Below are 19,973 nucleotides of genomic sequence, written 5' to 3'. Positions count from 1 at the left end.
CCTCTGGGAGAGCTCTAATCATTTTAGCTTAACCCTGCTCATTAAATTCCAATGTAGGCAATGTCTATAGGACACAGGCCATGTGTCACTGTCACCAAGATTGGTGAAACTTTTCTAATTTCAAAATAAGAGGCAGCCCTGACCAATCCTCTTACTCTGTGGGAACAGGGGCTACACTTGGGGGAAATGTCACACACCAGCACCCTAAACAGTGGGGCCTGCAAACAATCCTACACCCTGACTTTCCCTAAGAACCTCTGACTACTGTTCTCATTGCCCCTTGGCTTAAAGGGTTAACCTGGAGTGAAGTGTATATGGACGTGGCCTGTACTCCAATTAGTTTATCTAAAGGATAACTACTGAGGTGTTTAAGGTGATGAAAGGAGAAGCAGTTAACCACTCCTTCCTACAGAGGATGTGGAGCTCCCTCTCACTCTTCGGTATCACAGAGATTTCAGGAAACAACTGGCCCCTATAGTTACAACCCAAGAACAACCAGATGAGTCATTCGCCTGTCTGTGGAAATGGTAATCCACCTACCGATTATTTCATTCCCTGCAGGCAAGTTATTAAAGACAGAACATGTCTGCCATAAACTGCCATGTACCATTGAACAAAATTCCTCTGTGGCCACATAAACCAAATACCATGGTCCGCTATTCTGCACTCTATCTTTCGTGAAATCAATAACATTGAAGTAACATCTGTGTCAAATTCAGTTAATGAAGTGGCCACAAGAGAGATGGAATTCAATAATTATACCATCTAGAGCAGGGTCCAATCAAGTGTCCCGTTGATGGAAAGCCAACGATTAATGTAATGAAGTACCGTGCTCTGGATGAAGAGCTACATATTAATACCAGACTCCTTGCTCTGGCTTATTAATGAAGAGCATCAGCCATGATTCAGTGCTTGCTGATAAAGCAAACGGAATTATGTTTTTCTTGCAAATCAAACAAAACAGCCAGGAAGACTGTTGTTTGAGGCCTTTAACCCAGGTTGGCAATGGATTGGTGGTTATGAAATGCATTTCTTTTAGTTAATTACTTTTATTGAATCATTTAGTTTTTAAACTCTTTGGATGAGAATTCTTTGTCCAGAATCCAGCAGCCCACTGTCTGAGAAATAAAAGGCGCTGGTCCTGTGATTACTCACCCCTCCTGTTAACTGTATCCTTTAGATAATCAGTAAGTTGGAAGATGGCCATTCCTCAATTCCAACACATTTCTCTAAAGACCCCCACCTGTGCGATCAAGCAAGAGCAAGGTGATGAGTCTAAGTACATGGACTACATAGGGATGGACCATTCGGCCGCACGGCTCTATACTGGGGTTGCTGCTTCACACAAACTTTCTCTTGCTTTCTCCACCTCGACCATCCTGTTCCTTTTCTCTCATGTATTTTGTCCTTAAATCCATCTCTCATACTCTGTTATTTTCATTATTTCGTGTGGAGTGAGCACCACACACCTCTGTGCAGTGGAAAGACTTTCCTGCTGGATTCTCCTTTTGATCTATTAGTGAGCCTAGTTTTCAACTCCCTAGAGGCAGAAACATCTTCTCTGTTCCAACCTATTGAATAACAGCTTTAGGGACTCCATCAGTTCACCGTCCAACATTGTCTATTATGGAGAAACTATCCCAACTCAAGGTTCTTATGCTGGGATTAACCTTCCATGTTCGTCGTGAAGATGGGGGTGGGGGAATAGGGAAGAGATATCTGAATATACACAGGAAAAGGAAGAGGCTATACAGCCTCTTGCTCTGCTCCATCATTCAACAAAGTCAGACCGATCTGTCATCTCCTGCCATTACTGCCTCTCTGAGTATTACTTAATATAACTAGATGACAAAAATCTATCAATTCAGATTTAAAGCAACAATCTATCTGGCATTGGTTGCTGTTGGTGGAGAAGTGCTCTGACCTTTAACATTTAGGAGTGTTTTACAGTTTCACTGAGAAATCTGATCTCCGCTCCTTGGCTCTGGACTCACAAAGACCTTCTCTCCATCCCCTCTCTTAGCTCGCTCACATCTAGAAAACCTCAATCAAACCACCTCAACCTGCTACATTGCAGGGAAGACAAACTTAAATCATTAGTCTGCAATTAATACTTGGACCCTCCTGCCAATCCTATTTCCTAGCACGTCTATCATTTGCCCTTAGTTGTCTCATCTTCACCCAACAGTTTCTTATGGGAACTTTATCAAATATCACTGCGGGTCCATAGAAATGTCCAGCAGCAAACAATCTACTGGAAGAACTCAGCGGGTTGAGCCACATCTACCAGGGTGGGGGTGCGTGGGGATTGGATTGTGGAGAGTGGAGGGTTAAGGAGTCGGGTCCAAACCGACTCCTTAACGTATAAGAATACTGCTTGACCTGCTGAGTTTTTCCAGCACGAAACGTTTGCACTAAACGTTATTCCCTTTATCATGCACTGTGGATGACCTGATTGTCATCATGTATTGTCTTTCCGCTGACTGGTTAGCATGCAACAAAAAGCTTTTCACAGTATCTCAGTACACGTGACAACTAAATTAAACTAACCTGAACTAAAATAAAGCAGATAGTTTGTGCTCTAGATTCCAGCATTAGCAGTCTTCCGTGTCTCCAAAGAAATATCGCCCTGTCCACTAAAATCCATCACGTTTGTCAGACTACATACCGTTCACTGATCCAGGCCAGATTTCTATGGTCAGCTGAGAAACTGAGCTCGTATTTACATTATCCTTAACTATGGATCTGCAATCTCTGCACCATGCCCAGAATCCCAAACAGCTCATAACAATGCAAGTGGGCAAGACCTGCTATCTGTGGCTCTGTGCACCCTCTTCACAAAGTCCCCCTGCTTTCAGATCATCAAGACCAGACTGAAGTTAATCATGCTGTGAAGTCTCCTTCCCCAGAGTGCTGAGACGAGCTGAACCAGATGTGAACGGGAATCCCAGTTACCTGATAACAGCAAGCAGCAGTCCAAGGGTAGAGGCCCAGTGATTGATCCCCTGGACACCATTACTCATCTGGCCTATTACCATTCCACTTCTCTGACAGTCAGTGAAAGCTTGGACCAGCACATCCAGTGGGCAGTTTTCACCCATCTTGGTTGTGAGAGGAAGGTAGAGGTGCAGTTATGGGACCAGTTCAAGTCCGAAAACTGGGCATTAGAATATGGAACATAGAAAAGTACAGCACAGGAACGGACCCTTTCACCCACAATGTCTGTGCTGGACATGATGCCAAATTAAACTATTCTTTTCTGCCTGCACGCGATCTATATTGCTCTATTTCCTGCACATCCACATGTCTATCTAAAAGTCACTTAAATGCCACGTTTTTAACTGGCTCCAGCACCACCCCTGGCAGCATGTTCCAATCTCTCTGTAAAAAGCTCGCTCCGCACATCTACTTGAAACTCTGCCCCTCTCATCTTATAGGTATGCCCTCCCGTCCCTGATATTTCCACATGGGGAAAAAGGTTTTGACGGTCTACCCCATCTATTCCTTTCCTAAATTTAAATATTTTTTATCAAGTCTTCCCTCAACCTCCAACATTCCAGAGAAAACAATCCAAGTTTATCCAACTACTCCTTATGACTAATACTCTCTAATCTTGGCAGCATTCTGGTAAACCTCTCCTGCACCCCTTCCAAAGCCTCTACATCTTACCTATAAGGAGGCGACCAGAAATGTACACAATATGCAATACGCCCTAACCAAAGTCCTATAAAGCTGCAACTTAACCTCTTGACTCTTGTAATCAATGCCCTGACCAATGAAGGGAAGCATAACTTCTTTACCATTTTATCTACTTGCCACTTTCAGGGAGCAATGGACTTGGACTCCAATGTACATCAATGCTATTAACATTAACTAGCAGAAACCCCATCTACCAACACTCTCCTCTGCCTAACAGAGCTGGTTCTTACCCTTAACAACTTCTCCTTTGACTCCTCCCACTTCCTCCAAACCAGAGACGTAGCTATGGGCACTCGCATGGGCCCTAGCTACGCCTGCCTCTTTGTTGGGTACATCGAACAATCCCTGTTCCGGGCGTACACCGGCCCCATCCACAAACTCTACCTCTGCTACATCGACGACTGCATTGGTGCTACCTCTTGTACCCATGCAGAACTCACTGACTTCATACACTTCACTTCCAATTTCCATCCTGCCCTTAAATATGCCTGGACTATCTCCGACATCTCCCTCCCGTTTCTGGACCTCACCATCTCCATTACAGGAGACAGACTAGTGACTGACATCTACTATAAACCCACTGATTCGCACAGCTATCTGGACTACACTTCTTCCCACCCTGTCTCCTGCAAAAAGTCTATCCCCCTACTCCCAATTCCTCCGACTACGCCGCATCTGCGCCCAGGATGAGGTGTTCCACACTGGGGCGTCAGAGATGTCCTCATTCTTCAGGAAACGGGGTTTCCCCTCTTCCATTATAGATGAGGCTCTCACTAGGGTCTCTTCTACATCCCGCAGCTCTGCTCTTGCTCCCCCTCCCCCCACTCGTAACAAGGACAGAATCCCCCTCATTCTCACCTTCCACCCCACCAGCCAGCGGAACCAACAAATCATCCACCAACATTTCCGTCACCTACAACGGAACCCCACCACTGAGGGTATCTTCCCATCCCCTCCCCTTTCTACGTTCCGCAGAGACCGTTCCCTCCGTAACTCCCTGTTCCACTCGTCCCTTCCTACCCAAACCACCCCATCCCCGGGCACTTTCCCCTGCAACCGCACGAGATGCAACACCTGTCCCTTTACCTCCCCCCTCAACTCCATCCAAGGACCCAAACAGTCTTTCCAGGTGAGACAGAGGTTCACCTGCACCTCCTCCAACCTCATCTATTGCATCCGCTGCTCCAGATGTCAACTTATTTACATCGGTGAAACCAAACGCAGGCGCGGCGATCGCTTCGCTCAACACCTGCATTCGGTCCGCGTTTGCCAAATTGATCTCTCGGTAGCCGAGCACTTCAACTCCCCCTCCCATTCCCAGTCTGACCTTTCTGTCATGGGCCTCCTCCAGTGCCATAGTGAGGCCCACCGGAAATTGGAGGAACAGCACCTCATATTTCGCCTGGGCAGCTTGCAGCCCAGTGGTATGAACATCGACTTCTCAAACTTTAGATAGTTCCTCTGTCCCTCTCTTCCCCTCCCCCTTCCCAGATCTCCCTCTATCTTCCTGTCTCCATCTATATCTTTCCTTTGTCCCGCCCCCCTGACATCAGTCTGAAGAAGGGTCTCGACCCGAAACGTCACCCATTCCCCTTCTCTCCTGAGATGCTGCCTGACCTGCTGAGTTACTCCAGCATTTTGTGAATAAATACCTTCAATGCTGTTAAGGGTCTTGCCATTACTGTACAAGGATTCATCAGCAGATCTGAATTAATATGCCACAGTCATTACCAACTTCATAAAGAAATGTGTTGTTGAGTGCGTACCTGCAAAAATATTCAGAATATTCCCCAACAAGCCTTGGATGAATCGCAATCTGCTGAGGGGTAGATCTGTGGTGATTAAGACATGATCCAGTATCATATAAGAAGTCTAGGTATGACCATTTGTAAGTCACCAAGAGTGTGAAGAGACAATTTCGAACTAAGCTGGAGTCATAGACAGACACTTGACTGCCGTGGCAAGGCTTTGCACACTATCACTTCCTACAATGTGAAACCCAGTAGCATAAGTGGCAAAGATGCATCACTTCCGGATCAACTTTTTACGATTTGAAAGAGAGAGCAATGACACACATACATGACTCTATATCCCACTGTCTGATTCTATGTCAGAATATCCTTCAAGAGGTTGAATCCAGGCAAGTCTCCGACCCAGACGGAGTACCTGGCTAAGTACTACAGATCTGTGTGGACCAACTGGCTGGAGTATTCAACCTCTTGTTCCTGCGGTCTGAGGCTGCTGTTCATTGACTACAGGTTGGCATTCAACATTATCATACCTTCCAAACTCATCCCCAAGCTCCAAGGCCTGGGCCTCTGTACCACCATTTGTACTGGATTCTTGACTTCTGAAGGGTTCCGATCCGAAACGTCACCTATTCTTTTTCTCCAGAGATGCTGCCTGATCTAGAATTACTCCAGCATTTTGTGTCTATCTTCTGTATAAACCAGCATCTACAGTTCTTTGTTTCGAGAAACAACTTCCCTTTGTTCATATGACCTCGTCCCTCCTACACTCGACTTCCTCCTTGGCAGACTTCCTCCTTGGCAGACTTCCTCCATGGCAGACTTCCTCCTTGGCAGACTTCCTCCTTGGCAGACTTCCTCCTTGGCAGACTTCCTCCTTGGCAGACTTCCTCCATGGCAGACTTCCTCCTTGGCAGACTTCCTCCTTGGCAGACTTCCTCCTTGGCAGACTTCCTCCTTGGCAGACTTCCTCCTTGGCAGACTTCCTCCTTGGCAGACTTCCTCCATGGCAGACTTCCTCCTTGGCAGACTTCCTCCTTGGCAGACTTCCTCCTTGGCAGACTTCCTCCTTGGCAGACTTCCTCCTTGGCAGACTTCCTCCTTGGCAGACTTCCTCCTTGGCAGACTTCCTCCATGGCAGACTTCCTCCTTGGCAGACTTCCTCCTTGGCAGACTTCCTCCTTGGCAGACTTCCTCCTTGGCAGACTTCCTCCTTGGCAGACTTCCTCCTTGGCAGACTTCCTCCATGGCAGACTTCCTCCTTGGCAGACTTCCTCCTTGGCAGACTTCCTCCTTGGCAGACTTCCTCCTTGGCAGACTTCCTCCTACACTCGACTTCCTCCATGGCAGACTTCCTCCTACACTCGACTTCCTCCATGGCAGACTGGTAACGGCATATCATCCACACTGATCCCAAAAACACGGTTACACCTCAAGACCGTGTGCTTAGCTCCCTGCTCTACTCTCTGTACATGCATGATTGGGTGACAATACCATCTATAAGGTCTCCAATGTTTGGCCAAAGCACAGATGGTGATGAATCAGTAAACTATGGAAGAGATCGAAGTTGAATGTCAACAAAACCAAGGAAATAATCGTTGACTTCAGAAAGGGAAGTTGGGTGTCAAGCAGCAGTTTGCATTGGTGTGTTGGCAGTGGGGAGAGTTAGCAACTACAAACTCCTGGGTGTTAATGTCTCGGATGATTCTGTCCTTGTCCCAGACACATTGGTGTAGCCACAAAGAAAGCGTACCAGAGTGTCTACTTTCTTCGAAGTTGAATGCAATTCGGCAAATAACTAAATACTCTAACAAACTTTTACAGATGCGCTGTGTCTTCATTATCATAGCTTGATAATTCCAATCATCACTCCGGAACACAAGAGGCTGCAGAGAGTGGAGGACACAGCTCTCCCCACCATCAAAAGGATCTACAAGAGGAGCTGCCTCAAGAAAGGCGGCATCTATCATCAAGGATCCCCACCACCAGATAAGGCCCCCACCTCATTGATACTGTCAGGCAGGAGATATAGAATCCTGAAGTCATACACCGCTCGGTTCATAAACAGCTACTTTCCTACAACTATCAAGTTCCTGAACCAACCTGAGCAACCTTAACCCTCAGCAATGAAACACTACAGACCACCTCTTAGATTTTAGATTTAGAGATACAGCGCGGAAACAGGCCCTTCGGCCCACCGAGTCCGCGCCGCCCAGCGATCCCCGCACATTAACACTATCCTACACACACTAGGGACAATCTGTTTTTTTTCACATTTACCCAGTCAATTAACCTACATACCTGTACGTCTTTGGAGTGTGGGAGGAAACCGAAGATCTCAGAGAAAACCCACGCAGGTCACGGGGAGAACGTACAAACTCTGTACAGATGGAGCCCATAGTCAGGATCGAACCAGAGTCTCCGGTGCTGCATTCGCTGTAAGGCAGCAACTCTACCGCTGCGTCACCGTGCCGCTCAAATCTTGCACTATTATGGACTTGTTTTGCACTAATGTCTTGCTTTTTACTCAGCCTTTTTGTTCCTTTTTACTGATGTAGAATTTATGTCTAATTTATGTTTTAGTGTGTTGTTCGAATCAATATGCCTGTAAGATAGCTGCAAGCTAGATTTTCAATCTAGCTGCACTTCACTGGCTGGTACAATGTACTGGGTGGGTATTATCTTGCATTGAAACCACCTGTTGGGATAAAGCTCTCTGTTTACTGACTATGAACTACATGTGAGCATTGACCCTGTCAAAGTGAATGAGTAAAGATGCCTCTCTTGACTTTCTTGCTCAAACGGTCCTGAGCTTGGAGGCGGAAGTGTGGGTATTTTCTGAGTGTCAGCGTGGGAGTGCAGTGAGTGCAGGTGCTGTAGATGGCGCTGCACCCCGCAATACAGCCGCGCTGGTGCAGTCCCAGTGCAATGTAAACCACTTTTCTGATCAATGCCAGGGTAAACTGCAAGGAAACTGGCCCTCCCACACTCAGTGCCCACTATGCCTGTACAAGGCACCAGAGCCCTGAGGAATTGATGCTCATCGCCTAACCAGGAGGCAGCCTAAATCATGAGAACACAGGGCAACGAGGGAACCCTTTCATATGGTGGAGTTATTGTCACTGCCAGATGGCATCTCACCCACACCTTCTCAAGGGCAGTGGATGGGAAATAAATACTGGCCTATCCAGCAATGCTCAGATCCAGATAGTGAATGAAAAAGGCCAACAGTCTTCCTCCTGTCTCACTCTCGTACTCAGCTGAAGTCTGCCAGCTGAACGATCGAGTTGATTCCAGATACTAAGCCACAGAAACACAGTTGTGAGAGGGGTTTGTTGAAGTATCATGTATCAATGTATCCAGTTCATTGGCTATATTTAAGAGGGAGTTAGATGTGGCCCTTGTGGCTAAAGGGATCAGGGGGTATGGAGAGAAGGCAGGCACAGGTTACTGAGCTGGATGATCAGCCATGATCATATTGAATGGCGGTGCAGGCTCGAAGGGCCCAATGGCCTACTCCTGCACCTATTTTCTATGTTTCTATGTTTCTATTTCTGCATTCTGAAGGGGTATAACTCACATGGGCTATGGTTAAGTGGCTGGGTCGACCACTTCTCCATCCCTCATTTTCAGTAATTTGTTCATTTAGACCTGACCTGGAATTCTTCATAAAGCCCTTGTGACTTCTTATCTAGAATACAGATTGGATTACAAAATCACTCTATGGAAGCTAAAAATATTAACATCGGTAAAGTGTCACAGAAATGTTCAAAACATTAACCTGAACTTGAAATGTAACTGAAAATAACCAGTGAGCCAGTGAATGAGTGAATGAAAATCCTTCTTTGATCATGATTTCAGGAATTGAAAAGTACTCAATCAGAACCTTTGACTTGTGCACGTGGGACCATCAATCAAAATATAATGCATTAGCATTTGTTTGCTGATATTTTCCACGAGTTAATGGCTCTCACAGAATTGAAGAACAGTTTTGCTATAAACCTTCCAAAGTTCAAATCCTGTTGTAGAGTTTCAATCAACTGGAGATCAAGAAAATTCCTAGTCCTAGTCACAGCATGGAAAAAGGTTGTCCCAACTGATCCATGATGTCCAATACACTCTGGTTTAGTCCCATTTATCTGCATTTGGCCCATAACTCTTTAAACTACATATATCTGTCCAAATGTGTTTTGAAAGTCTTAACTGTATCTGCATCTATAGCTTCCTATAGCAGCTCGTTCTAGATATGGCTATCTTTTGAGTGAAAATGTTGCTCTTGCAGTCCCTCTTCAACGTCTCCTGTCTCACCTCAAAGCCAACCCTCTAGCATTAGAATCTTCACCTCTGGCAAAATGACTGGGAGTGTTCACTTTATCCATGCCCTCATGATTTTTGTAGACTTCAATAAGATTACCCCCCCCCCAGCATCCAATGCTAGAAAGTAAAAAGAAAAAAGTCCGAGACTATCCAGCCTCTCCCTATAATTCACCCCACAACTCCATGTAACATTGTGGCACTTGTTTTTTGCAGCCTCTGCAACTTAATGACATCCTTGCCATAGCTGGCAATCAGACCTTCCCATGGCTGGGCACCGGTACTCCCAAGTATGGTCTTACCAACAACTTCTACAGCTCTATCATAATGCCCTAACTTTTGAACTCAATCGCCTTCCCAAACAAGGCAAGTGTGCCAAACACCTACTTCACCACTGTGTCCACTTTCAGCCATTTTCAGGCAACCATGCACCCTGAACTCTCTTTTTACAACACTCTTCAGGGCTCTACCATTTACTGTGTAAATTCTGATTAGATCCTGTTGTAAACTTAGACAGCCTTCCACACTGACCACTATGCAACAAAGTTTGGTGTCATCTGCAAATTTACTGACAATATTAACTACATTGTCATACAATCCATTAATGTATATAACAGACAATAGTGGACCTAGCAACAACCCCTATGGCACATCATTGGTTATAGGTTTCCAATTAGAAAAACAACCTCAACAACCACCCTTTGACTCTCACCACGCTAATTTTAAATCCAATTGGCTAGTTCACCTTGGATTCCATGTGATCTTAACCTTCTGACTAGCCTACTTTGCGAGACCTTGTCAAAGGCTTTGCTAGTCTATACAGGCAACATCCACTGCCTTGCTCTCATCAATCCTATTTTCCATTTTCCACAATTTCCCATGCACAGCACCATGCTGATTATCTCTGTTCCTGTCAATCCAAATGCTGGTAGATCCCATTCCTGAAAATCCACTCCAACAACGTTTGTACCACCAATGTCAGGCTCATCAGCCTGTAAGTACCATGGTTGGACTTTAATAATAATAATAATAATAATGCATTACATTTATATAGCGCTTTTCAAACACTCAAAGACGCTTTACAGGGATTATTAGAACATAGAGAAATAAATAAATAGATAAATAAGTAAACGAATAGAAAAAGGAGACAGAAGGTGAGGTGACGGTCAGTGGTTGAAGGCAGTGCTGAACAGGTGAGACTTCAGTGATGTTACTGCCTTTTATACATAACGGTACAATATTAGCCACCTTCCAGTTTTCCAGAACTTCACCTGTGGCTTAAAATGATTCAAATATCTCTGCAGAGCCTCCGCAAATTCTCCCCGAGCTTCCCACAAGGTCAGGCCATAGGGATTTATTCAACTTTAAGCCCTTCAACACTGCCAATACATCTTCTGTGGTAAGTTGTATATAGTCTAAGACATATCAAAACTTACATGGCTCAATTCCTTAGTTTCCATGATCTCCTCCTCAGTCAAAATATTTGAGAAATATTCGTTTAATTTTTTTGCCATCTCCCGTGGCTCCACACAAAGTTGGCGATGCTGATCTTTAAGGAGATCTATTCCTAGGCCTACATATGGTACTGACTGTAACGGCAGTAACCAGTTTTGGAATGTCCCTGCACTCTGGGAACATCCTGGAGAAACTCACTCCCAGATACCAGCAGCAGAGCCCAATGAACTGCATTCTGAAGCGGGATATAAAGGTCATAAATGTTGCTATGCTGAAAATTGATATCACAGTCAATGGAAAATCAAATTAGCAGGAGTTGTTAAATGCTGTTAAATACCTTGAAGGGCCAAATAGCCTCTTTCGATGCCAGAAGAATTCTGTGACATGTCCTGAAGAGACAGGTCTAAAAACAACAGCATTCAATGCAGCTTCTTGGATACTCTAATCTAGAGTACTCAAGTTTGTATAATTATTTTCAAGGACCGATACCCTTGACCAATATCCTCACACTTGCAGTAACCATGCCAAGCTACTCGTTGTTATTAAGTCATGAGGGCATCCAGCATGGAAAAAGGCTCTTTGCCCCGCTGAGACCCCTGACTATCAATCACCCAACTGTTGTATGTTTCCCATTGAACAATCCAACCTCATCTACTGCCATTCTTTCCAATGTGGCCCTTTTAGAGGAATATCAAGATTGTGATTTGTTAATATGATGCTGATTAATGGATTTTGGAACTGCCAAAGAATTGGAGATAATGAGAATTTACTCTCACCACATTGCACACAATTTTTTGAGTGACTCCAACTCCTCCAGTCTCACAGGTGAACAAGAGAATCCAATGACACAGGGACACTGAACTGAAATGTTAGCTCTCTCTCAACACAGTGGTTTATGATCATCTGACCTTTGCTGGCACTGTTTGCTGTTCATCTTTGCCGGGTCATCTCATAGTGTTGTCGATGTGGTAAGGGCAATCTAAACCATTGTAATGCAAGGGCAGGGCCTCCTGTGGACATACAGTTGCTCCTTGCAATAAGGCAGGGCCAGCAGCAGTATCTGCTGGAGAGCCAAGGCAGAGCTTCATTGGCTCTCAAATTCCAACACGAATGGAGAGCAGTTTTTCAGACTGATTGGTACTGTGCAGCATATTCTCCACCGGTCAGTCCTAGGACCAGGACTTCCCTGAATGTATATAAGTAACTTACATTTAGTTCACGGGACACCATTACTACATTTGTAGATTACACAAAATTTGGAAGTGGTGGAAGCTGTGAAGAGGTCAGTAATGAACTTCAAGGAAAATGTCAGGCTATGGAATGGGAGGATAGGAGGCAGATGAAATTTAATGTGAAGTGCCCCATTCTAGCAGGAGGAATGCATGGATACTAGAAAACATAATTCTGAAAGGGATACAAAGAAAAGAGATCTCGGATCTTTGGGCATAGTTCATTGAAAGTGAGGGGGCAGCTTGAAAAATGGTTACCAAAGCATAAGGAATTCAGTGCATTATATACGGAGACACAGATTACTAGCGTATAGAAGGCTTAATCAACTTCAATGGTATGTTCCAAGTGATACAATGAAAATCCTTGTTTTGCAAGCATCCAGGCAAATTATACCATGCATAAATAAGTACATCAGTTAGTGCCGAAAATAAAACAGAATACAGAATACAGTATGGTGTTACAGTTAGAGAAAGCGAGACAAAAAGTGTCAGGGCTGCAGTGAGCTAGATTGGGAGATCCGAATGAGGGATTTTAAATGGTTACATGCGAGCAGACGTGCTCACGTAGGAGATGTGGTCATATGGGATCAGACATGGTGATGTGGGAGTAGGTGTGGTTGTTGTGGGGATGCAGGTGTGGTCATGTAGAAAGGGTTATGGTTACATGGGAGGTGGTGTGTAACCTGCAGCTGTGGAAACGTAAGGCCACAGAGGAGGGTTTAAGCTGTGTTGGTTGAGTGCAGTGTTGGAGCAACAATCAAGTAGCCTGAACTTTCCTGGACAATGCAGCAATAATGTAATGGGAGTGGTAATGTGAGCTCCATCACACTACTGACTTTGGCCTTCCATGAGATGGAGGTTTCCAAGGGTGATCCATGCAACTAGAAACTGCAAACAGTCGAGGTACTGGCCAGTGCCACACTCTACAGCACAGCACGCTCCATCACGGGATTCTGCACCAAACTGAAGTCTTCTTGCCAATTGTAAAAGTCCTGAACTGATCTGTCTTTGACAGGCTGGTTCCAGGCTGCGATGTGCTCGAAGTGCACTGCACGAGTCGCCTGTAATTCAATACAGACCACAACCAAACTGGCAGTTTTATACTTCATGTACTCACCCAAACGGGAGCTGAACATCCAAACGTAAACCAATGACTTGGCTTCAACCCATGTCGATAAACATTTTCTCCCACCTCTCCACCTGCAGAGCTGTTAATCACACAAGCAGAGCAGTGCGTCTGTAAACATTCAGCACACACACGTCCAGGAAAATGACCCAACGGTGCAGCTGTGTTGCTGCTTTACAGAGGCAGCCAGCTGCCAGTACAGATGCTGGCAGTTGTTAGGAGACTGGATTCCCTTAAATGTTCAGCTACAGGAACCCAGAGGCAATGTTTCTTCCCCAGTCCTGGGTGCCAGAGCAAGAGAAGTTATTTAGAGCTGCTTATACCAGCCTGTCCATCAAACTGAGGCACATTGTGCAGTTTCAAACACTCTCCAATCCATGACTTCCCCACTTCTTGGCAAAATGATAAAAAGGCAAATCCAGTTATGATCCTCAGGAAATATTCTAAAAACTTGCCCCTGACATACCACAGCAAACAATCAAAGTCTAAAGGCATTGAGATTACATCACTGCTGTGAGTTCAATGCCAACCGCAGCCTTCCATTGCACATCTGTGTCTGCAATCCAAAAGAAAGTCATTCATTGACAGCAAACACTTTGAAACATTCTGAGCTAATGGCAGGGGATGCAGGAATGGTCCACCTTCTTTCTACTGGACACAAAATCCTGGAGTAACTCAGCAGGACAAGCAGCATCTCTGGAGAGAAGGAATATGTGACGATTCGGGTCAAAACCCTCCCCGACCCGAAATGTCACCCATTTCCGCTCTCCAGAAATGTCACCCACTCCTCCGCCTGTCCCGCTAAGTTACTCCTAGTATTTTGTGTCTATCTTCGTGGTAAACCAGCATCTGCAGTTCTTTCCTGCACATTCTTTCTACTGGAACACAACATGGGATGGGGTGGGGGTATTGTAGTTTGGTGAATTGAAAATAAACAACTGTGAACTAATCTCACATTGAAGATGATGGAACTAATCATCAGAATGTGAAATCAGAGGTCTGGTAATCAGAGAACCAGATTTTGTGAAACACTCAGAGTTTGTGAATACCCTCCAACAATGTTTGCTGCCCTCTCCCCACATATTCATTAACCCACATACCTGTAGGATCTACAAAAATAACAATGGAGCAATTTCCCATTGCCCACTCCATTCAGGAAATGGTGCGGGAGGCGAGCTGAGACATTTCCAGGGACATTTCCAAAAACGTAGAACAGTAGAGCATAGGAACAAAACCACGGGCCGACCATATATTGCCGATCATCATGCCAAATTAAACCAACCCTCCATCCACATGTGATCCATATCTCTCCATCCCCTGTTCATGTACCTGTAAAACTGTCTCTAAAATGCCACTACCATATCTGCTTCCACCACTACCACTGGCAGCACATTCCAAGCACCTAACACTCTCTCTGTTCCTGTACTTTAAACCTCCCTCCTCTGACCTCAAAGATATGCCTTTTAATATTTGACATTTTCATCCTAGGAAATCGATTCTGACTATCTACCTATCTGCAGATAATAATGTAATAACGTTTATCAGGTCTCCCCTCAGTCTCTGATATCCCAGAGAAAAACTAATACTAAAAGTGTGTCCAACATCTCCTTCTAACTATTCACAAAATGCTGGAGTAACTCAGCAGGTCGGACAGCATCTCGGGAGAGAAGGAATGGGTGACGTTTCGGGTCAAGACCCTTCTTCAGACACTCTCCTTCTAACTAATGCTTTCTAATCCAGGACCCGCTCCAAAGACACCCTTCCTGCAATTTGGGACCAAAAATGCACAAAATACTCCAAATGTGGCCTAACCAAAGTTTTATAAATCTGCAACATGACTTGCCTACTTTATACTCAATGGTCCAATTGATGAAAACAAGCATGTCATATGCCGTCTTTAGCATCCTATCTGCTTGCGCCATCACTTGCAGGGATATATGGATTTGATTCCCAAGCCCCCCCTCCCTGTCCATCAATGCACAGGGTCCTGCCATATACTGTGTACTTTCTTCTTACATCTGACCAACCAATATGCAACACTTTACACGTCCACTTTAAACGCCACCTGTCCTTTCTCTGCCCATTTCTCCAACTGATCCATATCCTGCTGTAACGTGCTGTTCACAACTGTGCCAATTTCTGTGTTATCTGCAAACCTATTAATGAGTTAATTTACATTTTCATCCAAAGTATTTTATGCATACTGTATATTACAAACAACAAAGGTCTCACCGCTGAATCCTGTGGAATACCACTAGTCAGACTTGAAGTCAGAGAAACAACGCTCCACCATTACTCTGTCTTTGACCAATCTAGTTTGGAATCCAATCTGTGGATCCCATCTTCTGGATCAACCTACCACGAGGGACCTTGCCAATTGCCTAACCAAACTCCACGTACAGTCTGAAGAAAGGTCTCGACCCGAAACGTCACCCATTCATTCTCTCCCGAGATGCTGCCCGACCTGCTGAGTTACTCCAGCACTTTGTGAATAAATACCTTCCACGTACACATCATTAATTGGCCTACCTTCATCAATCACCTTCCTGCCTCCTCAAAAAACTCAAATTTGTAAGACATCACCTATCATGCTGACCACTGAATTAACCTATTTCCTTGAAAGGACGAAAGCAAGCACGCCAAACCCTGTCATCCCAGCGCCTGACGACAGTGACCCATCAAGTCATGCATTCCGCAGGAAACTTCACAGCCATCTAGAGGTCCGAGCCTAGCAGCGGAGTTCAGCAGCAAAGGATGGCGCCACCGTCGATCATCACAGGGTCACCCCGAGGGGTAGAACTCATTGCTGATAATTTTGAGTTTCCTATTCAGCTTTTATACGGAAAGCCCTTCACGTCGTGCTGAGCGTTCTCGCCAGTGGGAAAGTACTGTGATGCCCGCTGCTTAACCCGGCCACTGGAGATGTGGAGGCTGCGGTTCGGGTGAGACACTCGGACAGGTGCTCCCTCTGTTGCGGGAGCGCAGCCCCTGCGGCCGATGCTCCTGCACTCACTCGGTGCCGAGCGGAAAAAAGCACCTGCCGCCTCAGCCATGTCCACACAAAGCTGCTGGGGCAGGCGACAGTCCCCGTCCTGACCTCGCCTCCACCACGGCAACCTAGCCACGCTCCTAAATTGTCTTCATGTCTCCGGATTTTCGGGGGAGGGGGGGGGGGGGGGGGGGTGCGTTGCTTCATTACAAAAGCGAAGTTCGGTGGGAGCTTTCAAATACCACCTGTCCGGCCTGAATCGGGAAAGATTCCCCACCTCCGCCCTAATGACTGCAGGCGCCCTGTCAGTGTTCAGACGGCCGGCACCCTTTCTATCCTCTAAGAGATATGATATGATATGATATGAATCGGAGTTTGTCTACTGCAGTCGGGAATGCAACAGGCAGTGAGTTAAATGAAGGTAGACACAAAATGCTGGAGTAACTCAGCGGGACTGTCAGTAATGGACATGGAGTGACAGTGATTGGCAGGGAGCTGGGACAGCTTGGCTGATGTTGGCGGAGGCAATGCTGCACTGTCCCATAGCCCGCCGCACAGCCGTGGCTCCGAGCGTCCGTCCGACACACACACAATCCCAACAGTCAATCGTGCAGTGCAGAAACAAATATTGTACCGCACAGAACTTGCCTCCTCACCCGACACCGGCTGGGATTCGTTCCCAAACTGCAGAGGGACATGGACCCGAAGCACTGAGCTTAGCAACAGGTGAAATCGACTTGGGCACCGATCTCCAAGTCTGGGATCTCCAGCATTCCGCACCAGGATTTCTTCCCGAAAACGCCGGGCCTCGCAATAAAGCGCGCCGGGCATCCTGTTGGCGGAGTTTCTTACCAGACACCGGCAGGAGATGCAGGGGTTATCTGTGATGAGTGGGATTTCTATCGCTGCACCTTCATCCTCGCAGCCGGCCACTGAACCTAGCGCACAAACAGGAGAGGTTACCACCCACAATAACGGCGGTCTGCACCTACATCCACGTCCCGGCCAACGGTGGGTCCTTACCTGTCAACAGAGAGGGGGAGACGGCGAGCTGGGACAGCAGAACCAAAGAGAGACAGAGCAAGAGGCGGCCGCGGACCCGAGGACAGCGAGCGTCCGGGAGCCACATTGTAACTGGATGTCAGTCCTGTCCGAGCGAGGAGGCAGCGAGGGTCAGATGTGGGCAGAGTATGCCGGCGTCCGCACGGCTCCACACGGCGAAGTGCAGCAGGCTGGCGGTCGACGGCAAATCATCGCCGTGACAGCGAGCTGTTCATCCCGCACCTCTCTTCGCTCCCCCGGACATGGGCTCTCACCATCCGTGCTGTTCCGAAGCAGCGCCCGCTGTGTGCGCCCGATGCAGTGAGCGGATCACGGACATAGACTGTGTCAAAGCAGAGCAAACATTCAGTGGTTCCACCTACTAACCCATCACACCATACTTCAACACCCCACTGGACACGTGCACAGATCGAGGGACCCCACCCCCACCACAGACGCCGACTGCTGCTCTCAGGAGATCCCAGTCTGTAGATTGGTTGGTTTTAAGGGTTGTCGGCATCTTACCTGTACCCCAGCAACGCGTGTCCCAGGACGATTTACGGTGCCGCTTAGCGCCCGAGCATTAATAATAGAAGCCTATGGACTCAAAACAGATCAAGAGAACGATTATTTTACTTTAAAACGCTGACGGAATATTGGTGCGAGACTATCGGAATGAAATAATTGATGCGACACTGTTGCGATAAAACTGTTGCATTGAATTCTGCCATGTAATCATTGCATTTACATCGTAGAGAAACTTGCAGTCGACCTTCTTACAGTGACATCTGAGGTGCAGTTTGAGAGAAACTGGCAGTTAAACTAAGTGAGTGTAGAAGTTGCGGGGAAACTACTTCAATGAAACGTGCGGCAAAGGCGTTGCCGCGTAATGGGTACTAGAATTATACATTGGAACTGTTGCAATGTCCTTCGAGTTTATTGCGGCCTGATTCAAATGAATTTAATAATTCGCTACCAATCGTATTTTTGTTTAACCGCGGCGTTTTTATTCTTTATAGCTCGTGTTAAATCGAGATAATTTACTGTTTACGATCAGCCCGAAATAGTACAATAATTCTGCCTTTCATCTTCGCGGCTAATCGTTGGGCGCTGCGTTGTTCGGCTCTCGCACAATGTGGCTGAACTATTTATATCACGGGCTTGGAACTCAATAAATCCCGTACAGGTCCGGAACAAAACCCCTCAGATGGGGCTAACAAGGATCTTTTGTCAGAGTGTTTTGGCGCCTGTTGAAGGTAATCTAACGTGCGGCTCATGAATGAGAGGCCAATGTTAACCCACGTTAGACCTTGCTACCTGCGCGGGTGGGATGGGAGAGCAGCCAGATATTGGGTTACACTCAACACACATTTTTACCCACAGAACTGACCAGAGCGGGCCCGGCCGGCTCCAGTCCCCACATGTTGCATTTCGACCGAGGCCACGGCCCGAGTGCGCCACGCTCAGGGAGAAATGACCCCGAGTAGGAATTTTCCTTGCCCGTTGTGGCCAGACTCAGCTAAATGGGGCTCCTGTTCACAATATGCGGTGAGCGTGGGCGAAATTGGTTTCAGAAAAATAAAACAAAGCCGATTCAAAGATGTGTGTACAATCTCTAAACCCGTGGTCTATATTCGCCTCAGTTGGCATCTCCATCAGAAGTGCTGCGTAAACTCGTTTTACGGACTGTATTGTGCGGGAGAGGGCAAGAGCGCCGATAGGACCTGAGCACCTGAGCATAAGGCGGCATCCGTGGAGGGAACATGGCAGCCGATCTGTCCACACGGGACGCACCGCACAGCCAAAGGCCGATCCACGAACCGCTAGATTCCACGACACTGCTGCTCAGATAATGTTTAGCTTGTTCTGGTGGACGACAGCACCAGGGCAACTCGTATTCTTAATAAGAGTTCCGCTTGCCCGGTAGGGTTGTGGGTGCTGCCGTTATTATTACTGTCCTGTGCCAGAGCGGTGCCCCGTGTCCCGCACTGATAGCTGAGCGGGGCCGTCGCTCGTCCAAGTAGCGGAACGAGCCTGGAGATAGCTCACAACAGAACCACAGTGGCAATAGACAAGCACCACCATTCAATGTGACCATGGCTGATCATGCTGGCACCTGGCCGCAACATCATGAAAATATACAAAATGCCACAATGAAACAGATACCACGCTGCAACTGTGCACCCCGACACAATGATCACATCCCATCCCTCATTACCGACAAGAGCTACAGTGCTCAGCGGGTCAGGCAGTGCCATTGGAGGACATGAATAAGTGATGGTCCGGGTCGGGACCATTCACACTAGTTCTGCTATCCCGCCTTCTCATCCACTCCCTACATGACCTGCAAACGCACACGTCTTTGGGATATG

General features: G+C 46.6%; 1 protein-coding gene across 1 annotated transcript in view; it reads right to left on the bottom strand.

Moving 5' to 3' along the window:
• The window catches only part of bmper (BMP binding endothelial regulator), a 38,368-nt gene extending 20,199 nt beyond the window's left edge, over positions 1-18,169 (bottom strand). Inside the window, exons 1-3 of the mRNA XM_078397611.1 lie at positions 18,127-18,169; positions 17,584-17,944; positions 17,413-17,498 (exon numbers count right to left, since the gene is read on the bottom strand). Of these exons, the coding sequence (XP_078253737.1) occupies positions 17,413-17,498; positions 17,584-17,689 (192 nt within the window). The 5' untranslated portion in view covers positions 17,690-17,944; positions 18,127-18,169. The remainder of the gene's footprint in view (positions 1-17,412; positions 17,499-17,583; positions 17,945-18,126) is intronic.
• Positions 18,170-19,973: the final 1,804 nt, after the last annotated feature.

Source organism: Rhinoraja longicauda, chromosome 4 (assembly GCF_053455715.1).
Source record: "Rhinoraja longicauda isolate Sanriku21f chromosome 4, sRhiLon1.1, whole genome shotgun sequence".
In the NCBI taxonomy this organism is placed as follows: Eukaryota; Metazoa; Chordata; class Chondrichthyes; order Rajiformes; family Arhynchobatidae; genus Rhinoraja; species Rhinoraja longicauda.
This window is presented reverse-complemented; position numbering and strand designations above follow the sequence as displayed.